General features: G+C 40.4%; 1 protein-coding gene across 2 annotated transcripts in view; it reads right to left on the bottom strand.

Moving 5' to 3' along the window:
• Nucleotides 1-18,791, bottom strand: part of LOC121652648 (inactive N-acetylated-alpha-linked acidic dipeptidase-like protein 2) — a 613,163-nt gene that overhangs the window by 84,820 nt on the left and 509,552 nt on the right. For both annotated transcript variants that reach the window (XM_042005529.1, XM_042005530.1), the window contains one exon: nt 7,531-7,620. In XM_042005529.1, the coding sequence (XP_041861463.1) occupies nt 7,531-7,620 (90 nt within the window). The remainder of the gene's footprint in view (nt 1-7,530; nt 7,621-18,791) is intronic.

Genomic DNA, 18,791 nt, shown 5'->3' with positions numbered 1-18,791 from the left:
CAGTGTCTCTAATTGTGTCAAGAATAAAATGAGGTTTCATGGGTTTACGGCTGCGCTGCTACCGGCTGGGAAATATGAAGCAGGGCCTCAGATGAGCAGGGCAGAAGCTTAATCATTAGGCCTGATGGATGAGGGCATGAGACGAGCGAGAGAGGGATGGAGGAGGACGAACATTAGACAAGAGGGATGGCAGGAGATGGAGGGTAAGTGGGAAAGAAAGAGTGGTTGAAGAAGATTTACAGGACAGACGACGCAGGGAGACCGATGGAGAGGAGGATGAACAGAGCGAGACATGCCGACGGCCGCAGAGGAAGATCCGTCTAACAAATTACCTTCTCCTCCATTACAAAGGCTGTCAACATGGACGCCTCTGTCAGCTCTCATACACACTCATGTCTGTCTCTGTTGCGCACACTTACACACACAACCACCTATAGACGACTCCTCACGCACCCACCAGCTGAAACCCTTAAACCTGCTTCATCGCTTTCCCAGAAACACACACACAAGCAAACTCTACCTCCTGTTAACAGGTGATGAAGGAGGTTGTCATGGCGGCACTGCAGACTGCTGCCGTGGCAACGTCATCGCAGCTGCGGCGTGTCGGGATGGAAGAGACTGCTCATGTTTTATAGCAGGAGGTTGTAAACTGCTGACTGGTTGATTGGTGGGTAAAGACTTATTATAGATTTTTTCTTCAGTTAGTTCCCCAAACTAAACATGCACCTGTGAAATGATCTTGTCAAGACGTGAAAAATCTTGGCTGTGCTGCTGTGCTGTTTCTTGTCAGTCATTTTTCTTTAGAGCTCGTCTGGTGGCATTGCAGGAAAGTGTATCTCATTGTGAAATGAGATAATTAAGTCGTGGTCGCTCGCTACTAATCCATCAAAAACTTGCTCAGGGTCTGCTTTTTCTTCTTTTTTTTTCTTCTTTTTTTCTTTCAAACTTGAAACACCTGCATGAAGTCTCTCAGTGATTCTGACTGAATACTCCCAACAGATCCCAGGATATCATTGTGACATGGTGTACTTACGCCATTTCTAAAAAGTTTTTACTGTGTCTGGTTGGCGTTCAGGACTCTGTTCAGAAGTGATTCATTTCATATCTAAGAGACAAATCCTCCTCCTAATTTCTTAACCATGGAGTTCCTCAAGGCTCAATTTTAGGTCCAGTTTTATTCACCCTGTACATGCTCCCAGAAAGGACAAACATTAGAGCAGAGAAACTGATTAATAGCTGTAAACACAGGCTACGGTACATCTGTTTGGTTAGTGAGATGAAACCTGGTTTTCATTAGTTATTTCTTCCACATACAGTGTTTTCTAACAAATACTCTTCCTGCATGGCATTTAGCTCAACTGGTTGAGAGAAGCCCCGATTACAGCGGCTACAGCACCTCAATGCAGCATTCTCCACTCTCTCTGACCCCAGTTTCTGTCAAACTACTGTGAGATAAAGGCTGCCAGAGCCCTGAAATCCTTTAAAAAATGCTCTGTCCGCTGGTGGGATAGTTTCTGTATGTTTGCCCTCATTTGAATAAGATAAATAATATCAGACTGTTTAATTTTTTAAAAGACAGGCACTGAATGTAGATACAAGAAATGAAGTCAGACACCTGCAGCTGATCCAGAACTCTGCTGCTCCAGTCCTCACTAAAACCAAGAAAGTGGACCACATCAGTCCAGCTCTGAGGTCTTTACACTGGCTGCCGGTCCGTCAGAGGATAGACTTTAAAGTTCTGCTGCTGGTCTAGAAAGCTCTGAATGGTTTAGGACCAACATACATCAGAGACCTCTTGACCCAGTATGAACCTACCAGAACCCTCAGGTCATCTGGATCCAGTTTCTTATCAGTTCCAGAGTCAAAACCAGACATGGAGAAGCTGCATTCAGCTTCTATGCTCCACATGTCTGGAACAAACTCCCAGAAAGCCTCAGATCAGCTGAAACACTCAGTTTATTTAGATCTGGTTTTTATTTAGAGTCCAGATCTGGATCTAGTTCTTTAAGCTGGAGTCTTTAAACTTGATCATGTTTTAAAACAGTTTTTATCCAGTTTTCTTTCTTTTTCTTTTTTCTTTTGTTTTTGATGTTAATTATGCTTCTTGTTTTCTGTAAAGCTCTTTGAGTCACTCTGTTGTTTTCTTCTGGGACGCAGCATGACGTTGCAGCTGAGTTTCACTTTACACACCACGTCACACATTGCAGCTCTTTCTATTCTATTCTATTCTATTCTATTCTATTCTATTCTATCGCATCCATCAGCTGGTTTGTTTTGGCTGACAGGTGATGGGTGGCTAACATCTAACAGGTGGCTGGAAGGTTTTGGACGGTTCCAAGAATCAGTCCAAAATAAAAACTCTCTGTGTCAAAATGATTATTAAAATAACAAGCGCTCTTAAGAATAAACTTAAAAACCGATTTAAAAAAAGAAGAAGCGAAAAACCAGTTAAAAACCAATGAAAACGATTCCGTTGGAGTGCCTTGCTAGCATGAGGGAAACGCCACGCAGAGGCACGTTTCCTGTCTAAAACAAGATACTCAAAAACAAACAGGTGAATAAAGGATTTATCTCAATGGATCAACTGCTTGAGGAAATCTTTTAATTGAGAATAGCAGCAATATATCCAAAAGAGGTCATGGAGGAAGTCACATGGTAGAGCTGAATCCGGTCGACAACCTCATTCAGTTATTTGACCCACTTAAAACACAAAAAACAAACACACTCAGTTAAAGTCGATGGTCAAAACTTAAAAAACACACAAAAACACACACAAGCTTTGAGCTAAAGTTACCATCCATGATAAAAATGTGGAATATACATTACACTGTACATAGATGTATTGTATATGTGTGTGTGTGTATATGTATATGTATGAAGTATTTCTATTCTATTCTATTCTAGATGTGCATGAATGTTTGAAACAAACACTCCCTCCCTGCCAGGTCCATTGTGTATACCCAGCAGTGCAGTGGGAACTCGCAAAGGCGCTGGCAGCACTTTGTTATGTCCTGATCAATGCCAGCTTCACCTCGCCAAGTCAGGAGATGCCAGCTCACGCACCGTGCCATGCTTAAAAAATGTACTCCACAGAGATTTCTGCACACTGAGAGGCCAAGGGAAGCAAGAAGAAGGAGAGAATAAAGACAGAAAAATAGAGGGAGAGGTGCCTGCTGTTGCCACCTGCCACCCTGAACTCTTCCAACCAAGCTGCATCCAAAACCACACTTGACAAATGAGTACAGTGCATAGGAAGTCCCTGAGCTGCAAGACTAACAATGCACCTACTCCGTTCCATGGAGAATAGAGGGGAGGGTGAGTGTAAGGAAAGACGGACAAAAGAAAGGAGGAGGCGCTGAGTCAATGAACAAAGGACCGCTGTCGAGCAAATTTCCAAGACAGCTTTACTCAATTCATGTTCAAATAATGTCTTTATTAATGAAGCAGGACTGCAGAGGACATTTGATGGTACGTTGTTTTTTCTCTCTGTGATTAAAAACCTCCACATGTGCACTTTAAACTGATGTCTCATGTTTTCATCACCATAAAACCAGGTTTTAAATTCCATAAAAATCTTCAACCCTTTCATGCATGGTGGTGACATCCATTTAAAAGTGGTTTTCTATCATATGCATGGGTGACGATGGTTTATTTATGAATTAGGAACTTCACTGGACGTTACAGAGTCTTCCACACACTGCCAGTCACTGAAGAAGAAATATTTTATTACATCATTTTACCTACGCACATTATGATTTCAGTGTTTGCCTCAGTTATAAACAGAGAAACTAAATGATGGCTGGAAACATGGATTCTCATTTACATAAATTTGGTATGATACTATTTTATAAATATTTTTATAGAATAGATCTAGAATAGATAGAATCACTCTGGAACGGGGTTAATCACATTTCACAAGAACACACAAAACGATGGTTCCCCACCATCCTTCCAGTGTTTTATAATGTGTTGGACAGTTCTGAACCCGGTTTTAGTTGCTTCTGCTTCTCCTCAGAAGTTTTCTCTGCTTGATGCCGATGACCTGACCCTTCTGGAACAGACTAACATATCTGACTGAAGTAAGGAAGACGAACAGAAAGACAAAGTTTTTTTTATTTTCTCCGAGTTAAAGTCATTATTTCCATTCTTTGAATGCTGTGAACGGTGAAAATGTGCATGACTTGAACTGGACCTGTGATTACTGAGGATAATTATTCTAACTGCCTCTGTCAGCATGCTCTTCTCAGAGCAGTCAGGATTTATTTCGTATTACACACTTAAGAAAAACACACATCTGCACTTCCATTTCCACAGAGAACATGAAATTGACCCATTTCCATTTCACGGAGACATATCAGTCACTATAAGTTCCACTTGTCGAATCACTCACCCAAGATTACCCCAGTACCACAAAGTTTTCAAACTGAAATTGTTTTACTAGGATTTTTTTCTACTGACATTTTGTCCCCAAAAAGGGGTGGATGTCTTCCAACAAGTGTGTGTCTGTGTAGATGGATTTATTTCCCACATAATTAGTAGTACAAGCACATGTACACAGCAGCCAGAAAAGAGGTCAGACCGACTTCTATATTCCCTTGCCAATCTGAATATTTAACATGGGGAATAACGTCTCTGCTACTTCCTGTTTGCCCTTCATCCTGACATGTTGTGTCAATGTACTCTCAGCCCTGTGCTTTAATATTACTCTCTTTCTCATGCTGCCTTTTTCATTTTTACAACCTTTATAAAGAACATCTGGTGCTTTCACTGATCTACAAAGAAATAATGATTAAAGCCAAACAATGACCTGTTTCTCCTTCTCCCACCTTGGCTGAAACAACAGAACTTTTCCACTGATGACAGGACTCATTTTGCCAGTTTTGATACAATAAAGAAGTATATCTTTGTGGTTTATGTAGTTATTTTTTCTCTATAAGGTCAGGCTCCATACAGGTTCTCCATATACATATGTATATATGTATATATATATATATATATATATATATACATATATACACATATACATATATCCGGTCTTTTCCATCTGGCTTCTCCACGTTCCGCCGCTATAACAGAGAAATAACAGATGTATGGGGCTTTTCACGCATTACTTTGACAGCACTATATACATACATATATATATATATATATATATATATATATATATATATATATTTATACATATATATATGTATAACTATATACATATACATATACCCATGGTCAACACGTGGCCATGGGTAAACAGGGGGCAGTAAACCAGGAACAGGTTAAATTAGAGTGAAGCCATTTAGTTGAATAAACTGTCTTTCATCCTTCATTCCTGACATTCCAATAACAATCCTTTTTTTTTGCTCTATATTCTTTCAAGTCTGTGTTCTGGGCTTTTACAGATTTCAGGACTTTAGCTTTTAATTTTGGCTTATTTATAAAATTTTTCGTAACTGTGGGTTTTGACAAGAAAATTAGATTCTAAACAACTTCATTAACACCTTGTTGTACAGGGCTTTACCCGTCCTCTTACACATTTGAACCTGTTATTCCTTCATCAAAGAAACATTTAGACCTAAAATGACACTAACCTGGCTGACACTGGCTTTCATCATCTGCAGACTGAACCACCAGCACACTTAAACTGCACTTTTCTTCATAACTCAGAGAGTTTAGATGAAGAAGATTATCTCTCTATGTCTGTCACCATGGCAGCAGAATGTGTGCAGACGACACCAGGCTCAATAACACCAGTGCCGGTTCTGCTATTGACGTAGATATCTCTTTGCACATGTGCCACCAGCTGTGGAACATTCCATCCTCTGCCTTGTCACCCCTGACTCTGTTTCCTAGCAACAAGAGCGTCATCACAAACAAACAACAAATAAATGAACAAATTCAGGGATATAAAGTCATTAGTTCAATGTTTCCCCTACTATTGGGCTACTAACGTCAGGACCTTCTCTGAGATCTGAACTTTAAGAAGAAGTAGAGAGACTCCGCTGAGTGAAACAATTCATCAGGACACGAAAAGTTTTTCATGTCCTGAAAGTTTCTCATCACTTTTTGTGTCATTTCACTTATTTATGGTAAATTAGTCTGTGATGAGCTTTGGAAACACAGCTAAGTTCACAGCTGAGTGTGGCTGACACATGATGGTTAAACTATTTGTTCATGTGTCATATTCTCACTGTAATGCTGTAATGGGCTGACTTCCTGTTACTTGAATTACTTGAAAGCTGATGTTAATTTTGATTAACACTGAAGAGTCAAAACAATTTATTAAACAGGATAGAGTGTCTATTTCAGCACAGAGGCCATCTAGAGGGTCACCCGTGGGCCATGAAGGCTGCCATGTCCATCGCGGGAACTTCATGTTTATAACAACATTTGTTGTGTCTTTAGGTTATCACCCAAAGACACAACAAATATTACTGTTATCAGTGAGTGCAAAACAGCTTTCAACCACCTGGTGGTAGAAACATGTCAGTCAGCTGTTTAATAAACACGAAAAGGCAGAAGACGATGTTCAGCTAGCTGTTAGCCTAGCTGAAGCGTTAGCCGGTAGCAAAAATAATGAGGAAGTATTTAAAGCAAAAAGTGGTCCCAAACCTCCTAAATGGCAAAAATATGCACAATTGCAATCCAATTTAATATGTACAGCTTTGTAAATTGAGATAATGAGGCAGCGTCGGCCTGTGTCTGCTAACGCTTTGCTGCACTGAAGCTCTGAAGGCTTCAAATTAAACATCCAACACTCAAAGAACAATCTGTGAAGGTATTCACAACTACAAAAAAAAAAGCAAATAGTTTATTTAAATGTCTTTCAAATGAACTTCAACCTTTACCTTTTATTTAATTGGAACCTTTTATTATTTTGAATTCATTTATTTTATCACTGCAATATTTTATTGGACTAATGTAATTTTTTTTTATCAATCTTTTAGTTCCTAGTAAAATATAATAATAGTTTTTGAGTTATTAATAATAATAAATGTGTTCCTGTTGTAGCCTGATGTTATTCCAAGGATCGACATGAGGCTGATGACATCAAGGTTGATGTTTGGGTTTTGGGCTTCTCTTAATGTGAAATTAACACAGTTTATATTAGAATATTTGTATTATATATTTAAGTAAATAAGGAAACTGACAGTTTTCTCACGTCAAAATGATCCATTCAGACTAAATATGAACATCTGCTCATTTTAAGTAAACATTTCATATGAAATCTCACAGAAAAAAGATAGATTTATGACTTTTTCTGGGCTTTAACCAGCAGCTCCACACCATGCTGACACTGGTGTCTGGAGGTTTTATTACAGTTAAACTCCTCACAGGCATTTCTCAGCCTACAGCAGTTAACAGGGTTTGCATCGCAAGGCTTTTCTTTGTGACTCTGCTTATGCATGTCTGATTATTAAATGGCTTTTATGTCTGTCATAAAACGCATCATGTGAGCATCTGTACATCCTTCTTCCTGTTTCATTAGCCACTGAGCGGATGTTAATAAGCATGCTTGAAAACACTTGGGGGTCCTACCTTAGCGACTGTCTCGTGGAACTTGAACAATGGGTCCAGAGATCCTGGTGACTCAGCATAAAATTGGGCCTCCGACAGAAAACTGGTGGTCTGGAAAGAGGTGATATGAAAAATAATTTGTTAGATGTAAAAAAAAATATTTCTCAACTTATCGGCCCGAGTATCATTCGTTCATTTAAAATTCAGTTCAAACAAACAGGCTGATTTAAAGTTGGGATTAGAAGAAAATAAACTAGAAAACGACCCACAGACAGAAAATGATTTCATTTGTCAGATTTGTGCCACAAATTCTTTTTCTGCAAACCAGAACTGCTGCTTTTGTTGTAGGTGCCGCTCGCTCTCTCCCAGCTGACCTCGGTGCACCACAGTCCCGGTCAGTGGTCACTATGGTGGATCCCACCGCCGTCTCCCCGATGGACCAAACCACCTAAAATGACTCATGTTTTGGGAGGCGCTAATGCACCACATCACTGCACGTCCACCGCCAAGAAAACAACGGGAGCAGCCAGTCATTATCTACGTAACGGCTGATTGAGAGCAAAGCATAAGAGAAGAATGCCGTTGAACACTGTTGTATGTTATCTCGGGGTTCAGTGAGGTTAGGAACCGCCGCGCTGCCACACTGAGCTCGTGCAACATTATATCGCCACTTGGTCAAGACACAAAGTGGCAAACAGGTCACGGACTTAACAAAAGAAACATAAAAATAAATTTTTTCTAGTTTAATTTATTTAAAATATTATCTTAAAATAAAAAACGCAAAAACAGCCTGATTTAAGTTTTTTGTTTTATATTTTTAAAAAAAATAATGACAAACAAGCAGATTATTTCTTGGATTAAATGTAAAATGAATGAATGATACATGGACCCCTTGTCCTCCCTTTCAATCTCCAAAAAAATAAAAAAGAACCTGTCGTTTGGTCTTTTTTTTATATCTTTAAAAATAACAAGTTTACTCTTTTTTTTCATTTCTTTCTTTCTTTTATTGAAAGCCCTCAAGGTTTGAATGTATAACTAAAACACACACACACACACTAAAATCCTCACAGTTTAACCACAACTGAATGTGTGATGTCCCGAGTGATACAACCATTCAGATTCTTTGTTAAGTACAAACATTAACTGCAACCGGAAAATGACCACCGTGTAGGCAGTAGAAAGAAAATAGTCCACGAGCATTTTCTACGCCAGAGCACATTTCATCATCAAAATCCTCACAATGAAGCCAAACGTAGAGTTTATTGCCCCAACCCGACTAAGAAGCGACACTTCTGTGTGTGTTGGTCTAACAGAGGAATTTCCAACACGTGACCATGGCTGCTTTCACACCGGGATTGTCCGGGGGGCTCGGCCCGTGTGGGCGGGAAATTGCGCGCCTTCCTTTGGTTTGGTTTACCTTCACTTCACTTTACTCAAGCGGGCCAAACGTTACAGCAACTGCTCACTAGGGGGCGACATTCTCCTAAGCAATCACTGAGCAAGAAGACGAAGAAAATCCTGCTCTTTGATTGGCCAGGACTGAAAACAGCTCACTGCAAGTAAACAATGGAGCAACAATAAATTTCTGCAGTCTGGTTTCTGGTTTTACTTGGTGTTCAAACCCGATCCGGTTTTCACCAGAATGTGTCCAGTATGAGCAGCAGGAGAGGCAGCCAGGTGTCCACCATGCTGGTCTACGTTACTTCCTCTGGTCTCTTAGCTGGACGCTCTGCTTGCATTCATTCTGGACAAGAATCCAACCGGGATTCACTTGCAGGTGAACCGAGACCCCTGGTTTCCAAGCAGGCCAGAGTTTGTTTCTGTGGTCTGCACCAGTGTTCACACTACTCCAAAAGGACCGTACCATCCGAAGAGGCTGACCAGGGTTATTTTAAAGCGGATCAAACAGCAACAGTGTGAATGTGACTTTTCACCTTCTCATTTATCTGATCTTTTAGAACCATATGAGCCCGTATGAACTACTACTAGCTGAGGACATTTACTGGTTCCAGAGACTCTGTTAAAGGTGGATCATTGGTGTTCTGTTGTCCCTGAACCGAACCGTTCTGCTGTCGACTGCATGCAACTACCACACGAGTATTTCACACAACCCCACAAGATTAAAGGGATAACCATAGAAGGAGTGAACCGGGTAAAAATCCTGATTCTCTTTTACATTATTCATCCAGAAAGTTTTGTTAAGTTTGCCTTTAACTCTGAGAAAGCAGGGCGTTGAACAGTCCTGCTCAGACAACATGAGGAGAAACAAACATGATAAAGCTAAAGCTTAACCCATGTAGACCTAATGTAACGTGTGGATACTGTAGTTCAGATGCTGAGAGAGCGTCCCAGGTCTGAATTTGTTAAATACATCAACACGATGAGAAGTTTACTAATTAATTTAAATATTTAAGCATTTCAACCAGGAACAAAGGGCATCTTTATCAAATCTCATGTGCTGCCTTTGAATGAAAATGTGAATAATTGAATGCAGCATCTGCTTTAAAATATGCCCCTGTTGTCAATGTTAAGCAGAAGAGAGCAGCTTTCCCCCAAAAGAGGCTTCACAGCTTCTAATGAGAGAACAATTAACATGAAACACAAGGTTACATCTCTGAAAACACACAGGATTTATGTAAGATTTCTGCTTCATTCTGTCTCCTGTTGTGATAAGTAGTTTAAAAACAGTTAATATAATACAGAAAACAAGAAATATTGTTGGGGAACACACAAACTGTATTTTCTTTTCAAAACCATTTTAATGCCAAAAGCAAATAACCAATGAGGTTAAAATGTAAAATAAATAAATACATTTTCCAAAAACCTTTTCATCCAGAGCTCATTAAACCACAGAAATACTGTTCACTGCATAAAAACCAGAAGATCCTGAATGTTCAACAATCAGCAGAACTGTGTCCTAAACACCGTCAGGTGTGAGGACGTTTTCTTAAGCAGCGGGAGAAATAAAGTTTAGAAATAAAATAAGATGCAGCGAGCAGCGTGGACTGGTGATAACCAGCCACCTCAGCAGGATGACATACATTAACATGTCGTCTTTACCTCACAAAATAAATAAACAGCTAAATAGATGCAGGAATTGCTCTACAATTTGCATGTGGATGTTGCACATTGATACACGGAAGCACTTTAAAGCACTGATCAGCTGATGGCCCCTCACTCAGCCTCAGCCTCGGTGCTGCAGAGCAAATTGAGCACTCTGTTCTGCACCTCAGAGGCCAGGATGAATGGTTCTAGAGAACTGGAGCTTTTACACAAGAAGGCTGTAGCCAGGATCAAAGATACCCGAGTCCCATTCACTTTGTACTTACAGCCCTTTGAATTGCTAATCTGCTCCTCACCTCATCTTCCTCAAACAAGCCCTTTCCACTTCACTCAGCTCTTAGGACTGCATTCATTCTACTTTGTCTTGCAGTGGATTTTAATTACCACATTTTGACCAAAGTGTGACTGTATGCCTTCATAAACTAACTGCTGAGCTGACTGATTTCAGTCATTTCCAGTATAACAACGTGTTGTACAACCCGGAGGTCGTCATCCCTCCGTGAGACACCGCTGGGATTAATACCACGTAAATAACCTCACTTCACTTAAAGCACAATGTTTGGATCTCTGGTGATGAAGATGATACTACTTCAGGGTGTGTGCTACACCCAAAATATCAACATTCTGTCTGATCTGTGGTTGGAGCCAAATACAGGACTCAAATGTGAGCACCTTCGCTCCCCTTCACCTGCATGTTGAGATGTGCAACCTTCATTTTTGTAACACTGTGTTACTGTTGTCATATTACTTCATGTACTCGTTTAAATGGCTCTTCTAACATCATACCCTCTTTCCACCAAATGTGCTAAAAATTTATGTCACTGCTTTTGACTGAAGGGGGGTAAAGGAACGTAGATAATCTGGAGCCATTAACTCACAAAATGTCAACGTTAGCCTTTCTGTAAGACAAAACCAATGAGGTGCTTCTTAAGCATGAAGGACACAGATGATATCTATGGATGATTGAAAATATTGCACCTCTCACTCAGGAGTGTTCTCTATCAAACTGGGAAGGCAACATTTTAAAGAATTGATTTATTCTGAGCCTTACTTGGAGTCCTTTGATCCAGGTGAGTTGCAGACTCTTATTCTGCACAGAGGTGATGAATCTACTGAGAAGTACTGATGCTGTCACACCTCTGAGCTTCATATTCATGACAAAACATTATAATTCAGCTTCATGCTGGTGAAAGATGAAGACATTGGAAACCATCAGTGCAGCATTGCTGCTGTTTTGTTGTCCTAACCGTTAAGACAGGAGCATGAGCTACCAGTTCATCAGATTCACAGTGAAACGGCACTGATGAGCCACAACACACTGCTCATCTTGTCATATTGCAATATGGAAAGAAATAAAAGAAAATAACTTAGCAAACCAGTCACCACTTACCCACCTCCACCTAGCCTTGATAGCAGCCTTTCCTCCATTATCTACCTGGTTTTAGTCTATGATGTTCACCCAGACTCCACAATATGGCATCAGTGGGATCAGTAAGAAACTTTCTTTAGGCACCAAAAATCAGATGTGAATCAGAAGTAACTAACAAATGTGATACATATACACTCACCCATCATCTGTTAAAAACTTTGAGGAATATAAAGGCTGTACGTTGTTCTTCCTAAATACCAGATGTAGCAGAATGGATCGATAGCAGCCGTCTCTGCCGCTGTTATCACCAGCCTCGTTAAAAACAAACTGATCAATTTCCTGGAGACTTCGAGAGAAAACTGGATTTCAGAAAACAATAAATAATTTTTTCACATACTCAAAAGGAAGCATCTGGGGTCTTTAGTATGCAGCAGGATTATAGCATAGGTTACTTCAGGTTCAAATCTGTGTTGTCAGAGTAACAAACATAGTCTTAACTTGCTCTGCAGCCACGATGCTGAACTTTAATTGAGAGGCAGGAATGTCAGCAGAAAAAAAGCTTATGCAACCGAAAACAGAGCCATAAAAATTATTTTATTTATTAAACTCATCATGTAACTATATTTTCTTATAGACAGCATGACTGTACTAAATCATCAAATTGCATCAAGTTATATCTTGTGGAAAAACTTAGAGTTGAAGCTCTTCAAAAGGTTGTATTAGGAACTGGAGTTCTTGTGCAAGTAAAGGTTGATGTCTAAATACGTTAGGCAATGTAGTGCATCATTGTAGATTCTATGGGGTGTCCAGGAGAAAAATAAAAACAAAACAAACAGACAAAAGTTCAATGCCCCAAACAAGCCAAGAAAAGACAAAAAGAGAAAAGAAAAAATGAGGTGAGGAACCAGAGAAATGAGTTTATTTTCACTGACTGAAGCACTAAAACCTGTTCAGTGTGCAATGAAACAAGGGCCTTACTTAAATTGTCACAATAACAACACATGGTCATTTTAAATATAATAATCTAAAGAAAAGATCAAGTAAGCACAAAAGAAAACTGGTTAGCAATGTCAGATCAAACTTACAGCAGAATCTTCACAACAATAAATCCACAGAAAGAGCAGGCAGCAAAGGATTCCTGCAGACTCATGAAGCTACTTCTGGACACAGAATCCCTCAGACCTCAGGAACAGTTTATGAGTGACATGATAGAGGGCATGCCAGAAGAAAAGGAAAATGATCAAATCAGAGAAAAAATAAATCAAATTTCACCAAGAGTCATCTGGTTAGCTACCAGGAAATCTGAAAGCGATTCCTGATTCATTCAGCTTTTATTTCATGTGATGCTCCTCTCAGCACGGCCACAAATATATTTATTCAAAAATGACAACAATGGGACGCAGTTCAACTCGACCTTTGTGGCTTCTTCCTACTTAGTTGAGCAGTTTTTGCCATAACATAGAGATTTTTCGCTAAACCAACAAGCCCTCAGTAAAACACAACAGATGGTCTAAAACATAAGCCCCAAGGGTCTGGAGCAGGTTTCTGCTCGAAAATGACAAACTTAAAAAGAATTTATTGCTTCTCTGCAGTTCTACACTCTGTGTAAAAATCTTGGTCTGAAAATAGAGCTTTATAGTTTCAGAGGTGGATGCATCACTGCAGATGCTACTGTGTTAAAGTTACTGAAGTTGGAAAACAGGAAAAGATGAAGGATTTTCTTTTTGACTTTATTTATTTTCTGAATTTTACAGAATATTACGCCTTAGAAATTTTAATGCACAAAAATAAATAAATAAATAAAAACTCTGGAAAAACATGAATGAACATGTGGACATTATTTGTGTAGATTTATGGAGCTAAAGTCAAACTGAGAAAACGATTCTATTCTATTCTATTCTATTCTAATCTACAATCATTTGGCAGACGCTTTTCTCCAAAGCGACTTACATCTGACAGTAAGAACAAGCAGAAACCAACTAGGAAGGGCATCAACAATAAGTGGTAGTCGAACTGTTGGGAGTCCAGGTGGATCCAGGTGCTGTCGTGTAATCCTAGAGGCGGGGCTTTTTGTCCCTTCCCCTCCCTTCAATAGTCCTTTGTTTAATTACGAGATTACGGTTTCATCCCACAACATCATGTTGGGTATAAGTGCACGCAGCTTCTTCAGTACTTGGTTGAGCCAAAGAGCTGGACAAATCTTTCTAACTCATTCTGAGTAGAAGAGTTAAACTAAGTGTGGAAATGCTCCTTAAACAACTGAGTCTTTAGCTTGCTTTTAAAAGTGGATAAGGACTCTGCGAATTGGACAGAGTTTGGTAGATCGTTCCACCACCGGGGAACAACAGAGGAGAAGAGTCTAGCTACTGATGTGGCGCCACGTTGTGGTGGGAGCACTAGACGTCTTTCGCTGGCAGAGCGTAACTGTGGAGAGGGAGTGTAGCTCTGGATTAAGGAGTGGAGGTAAACCGGAGACGTTTAGGTTATTGTTTTGTAAGCCAGAAGCAGAGCTTTGAATTTGATGCGCTGTAACTGGAAGCCAGTGGAGAGCGATTAGCAGCGGAGTGACATGAGCTCTTTCGGGCTGGTTGAAGACCAGACGTGCTGCTGCGTTCTGGATCATCTGCAGAGGTTTAACTGAGCATGCAGGCAGGCCAGCCAGTAAGGAGTTGCAGTAGTCAATGCGTGAAATGACCAGAGCCTGGACCAGGAGCTGGGTCGTGTGTTCAGTCAGGTAGGGTCTGATCCTCCTGATGTTGTAGAGAGCAAATCGGCAAGACCGGGAAACCGAGGCAACATGGTCCTTAAAGGTCAGCTGGTTGTCTACCGTGACACCAAGATTCCTGATAGAAGACGTAGGCACAAGTGTGATGGAGTCAAGCTGCACGCTTATCTGTGGAGGTAAAGAAGGATTGGCTGGAAAGACAATAAGCTCGGTCTTGGACAGATTTAGCTGAAGGTGGGGATCCATCATCCTTGCGGAGATATCAGCAACATGCTGATATTCACGATGAGATAGTTGTGTCATCAGGTGGGAAAGAAAGGAAAAGCTGAGTATCATCTGCATAGCAGTGGTAGGAGAAACCATGAGAGCTAATGATGCACTGAGTGAGGAGGTGTATAGTGAAAAGAGAAGAGGGCCAAGCACTGAGCCCTGAGGCACCCCTGTTGTCAGCCCATGTGATCTGGACACTCCTCCACACCAAGATACTTTGAAGGATCTTCCTGTGTGGTAGGACATGAATCACAAGATCCTGAGAGGACTTCGTCCTCATTTAGAAAGCGGAAGGAGCAGAGTGAGGCACCAGTAGCTGGTTTGGTAAGGCTGAGTTGGTCAGGCTCAGTGAATTGGTTACTGATGGTAGCGACCTTTTAAGTAAAGTAGGAAGCAAACATTTCTGCAGTCAGCACAGTGGGAGGCTGAGCAGGTGGTGGAGATAGAAGAGAGTTACACACCATGAACAGAAATACAGTAAATATTCCTGTAAATTGGTAAATCTCTTCTGAAAGTGGCTTTGGTCGACCAATTTATGTGATTGATCCTCAATTTAATTTTACTGTCACCATGTTTACATCAATGTCACCAATCATCAGCAGTAAGAAGGGAAATATCTGTGGCAAAGACTGACTGACACTTGTGTTTGTCCAATCAAATCCATGCAACTGGACAGAAAATGGTGATTTGGAGAGGAAACTGCTCTAAAAGGATGCATGGAAATTAAGTTTTCCAGTAAAAGTCATTTTATCCTGATGGATAGAATGTTTGGTGGCCAGACAGCTAGGTTAAACCAGAATTCATGTTGATGTTTTACAGATGTGAAGCAGAATTTTGCGGTGAGGCTCAGCAAGGTAGAGCAGTCGTCTTGTAACCCGAGCGTTGCTGGTTTGATTCTCGGCCAAGTCGAGTTCATGCCGAGGTGTCCTTGGGCAAGACACTGAACCCCTAATTGCTCCTGATGGGTCGTGGTTAGTGCCTTGCATGGCAGCTTCCGCCATCAGTGTGTAAATGTGTGTGTGAATTGGTGAATGTGATATATGATTTAAAATGCTTTGGGTATCATTCCAGGTACAGTAAAGCACTATATAAATATGGGCCATTTACCATTTACGGACCATTTCTTTTGCTTGTGGTTCTGTAAATCTTAATTGGAGTCCAAGGAAACATACAGTGTTGGAATCAGTCAGATTTGTGCTTTCAGTAGAGATATAATCCAAAAGCCCCTGTTTCTTGCCGTCCTCTTAAGCCCTAATGCTTTTAATACTGGGAGCTTAATAGTAAGGCAAGAAGTTCTCAATCAAAAGCTCTTCAAGCTGGTGACCTCATGAAGAATTTAGAGTTGTTTCTAAACAATTTTAAGGTGTTGCCTCTTTGATTATTGTAATGGGTTATGTAGACCACTGGATTCAGTTTCTAGGGTTCATTATCTTGAATTGCAAAGTTTGCTTGCACAATGGCAAACACAGTCAAAATGGCCCCTTTAGGTTCCCATGCTTCTCAGACATGGGATATTTTGTTCACTTCTCAACTCTGACACACACACAACAGTGAACAGAAGAGCTACAGTCGGCATTAGCATAAGAAAGGACGGTACATTGAGTGAGATATCATTTACCTATTAAAAGCATAGTATATTTGTTTTATCATAGTGGCAGTGGATGGGGGCTGATGTTTTACATGTTTTAGCTTTCTATCACATCTGAAAGTATATGAAAGTGCATGTCAGAAAGCTCCTCTAGTGTAATGGCAAATAATAAAGTTCCCGAAGGTCTCAGTGTTAGTACATGTAGAGAATTTCACTGCAAAATAAGGTAAAAAAAATTCTGGGACCAGAGGCCAACATGCTACTGTTTATGTAAACAGGATAATAAATCATGCTGTCTGGTTTTCTTATAAATCTTCATATATTTAAAAAAGAACTTGTAGAAAACCACAATCTGCTCTTGGAGAGATGCATTATAAACTAATGAGTCACTAAAACACCATCACTGTAATGTAATGAGAAATGTAACACAGGTTTCCAAATCCACATCTTCCTTATTACTTAATCTAATGTGGTAGCATCACTCTTTATTACTTCATGGCTTGAAGCCAGTGAGATGGCAGAATTAAGATGGCTCAGCAGGTGCTTTTCACTCCTTAAGACTGAGCTGCCAATTTAAAGTTATGAATTATGTGACAAGAGGAACTGTCATCAATTCAGCAACCCAAGACGCTGATGGTGTCAGTGAGGGAGGATGGAGGAAGTCTGTCAGGATACAGAGTAAAATGCTGATTAATTAGTCGTATACTGTTGTTTTTGACCATGTACAAAAAAGGGATGTTAATAAAACAGTAACTGGCAGGTATTATGCATTACACTCCCTATCCACTTTACAAGGTCCACCTTCTAGTACCAAGTCAGACACTCGTTCAATCAATCAATCAATCAATCAATCAATCAATCAATCAATCAATCAATCAATCAATCAATCAATCAAACTTTATTTATAAAGCCCTTTTCATACAAATACAATACAAAGTGCTTTACAAGATAAAAAAAAAGAAAATGTGAAGCACAATTCAATTCATGCATATTAAAACCAAAATAAGCCTTTACACATCAAAAAATTATCCCCCCACCCCCTCCCCCGACTCTTTAACTTCTGTCTCCAAGCTGAAAGCAGGTATAGAATAAAAAAAAGTAAAAAGTAAGTAAAGCCGCGGCAGCCTCCCCGAACAGGGCAGACCAGGGCCTACACCACAGCCATAAGGCTGCAGTTCAGGGCCCCAGCCAACCAGACAAGGGCGATCAACGCAGCAACAACCCCCAGACCGAGCATGTAAAACCCCCGACGCGGAGGATCCCCATGAGGAAAACACTGGAGCTAAAACGAAAATTACCTTAAGAAACAGTAAGAACAGTTAAGATTGAATAAATAAATAAATAAATGTATAAATAAATTAATACATAAATAAGAAGCAATACAGCTGAGTAAAATGAAAAAAAAAATTAATGTGAAAGAAAATTATGTAAAATAAATTAAGATCAAATAAAATTTAGTTAAAAGCCAAGCTAAAAAGGTGGGTCTTAAGCCTCTTTTTAAAAACGTCAACGGTCTCTGCAGCCCTGAGGTCCTCCGGCAGACCGTTCCACAGTCGAGGATAGCTTACCAAAGGATATAAATCCACCCTCCACTTCATCAGGACCACCGTCCAGTACCAGGTCGGACCCCCTCTTCTAATTGTTATTGTGATAGATGGAAGCAGGTGGTGGAAACCTTCGTCATAGGTTTTCTCCACATTGACATGACAGCATCACACAGTTGCTGCAGGTTTGTCGGCTGCATCCATGATGAGAATCTCCCGTTCCACCACATCCCAAAGCTGCTCTACTGGACTGAGATCTGGTGGCTGTGGAGGACGTTGGAGTCCAGTGAACTCATCGTCATGTTCTAGAAAGCAGGTGGAGATGATCTGAGCTTTGTGACATGGTGCTTTATCCTGCTGGAAGTAGAATCAGAAGATGCTCCACTGTGGTCATAAAGGGATGGACATGGTCAGCAACAATACTCAGGTAGGCTGTGCTGGTTAAACCAGGCCACGTTGGTACTAAGTGACCCAAAGTGGGCCAAGAAAATCTCCCCCCACCATTACACCAGCAGCAGCCTGAAGCGTTGATCCAAGGCAGGATGGATCCATGTTTTCATGATGTTTCCAGCAGATTCTGAGCCGAGCATCTGAATGTGGAGCTGAAATGGAGACTCATCAGACCAGCAACGTTTCTCCATCTTCTATTGTCCAGTGTTGGTGAGTGTGTGTGAATTGTAGCCTCAGTTTCCTGTTCTTAGCTGAAAGGAGGCACCCGGTGTG

The sequence above is a fragment of the Melanotaenia boesemani genome, chromosome 14 (assembly GCF_017639745.1).
Source record: "Melanotaenia boesemani isolate fMelBoe1 chromosome 14, fMelBoe1.pri, whole genome shotgun sequence".
NCBI lineage: Eukaryota > Metazoa > Chordata > Actinopteri > Atheriniformes > Melanotaeniidae > Melanotaenia > Melanotaenia boesemani.
This window is presented reverse-complemented; position numbering and strand designations above follow the sequence as displayed.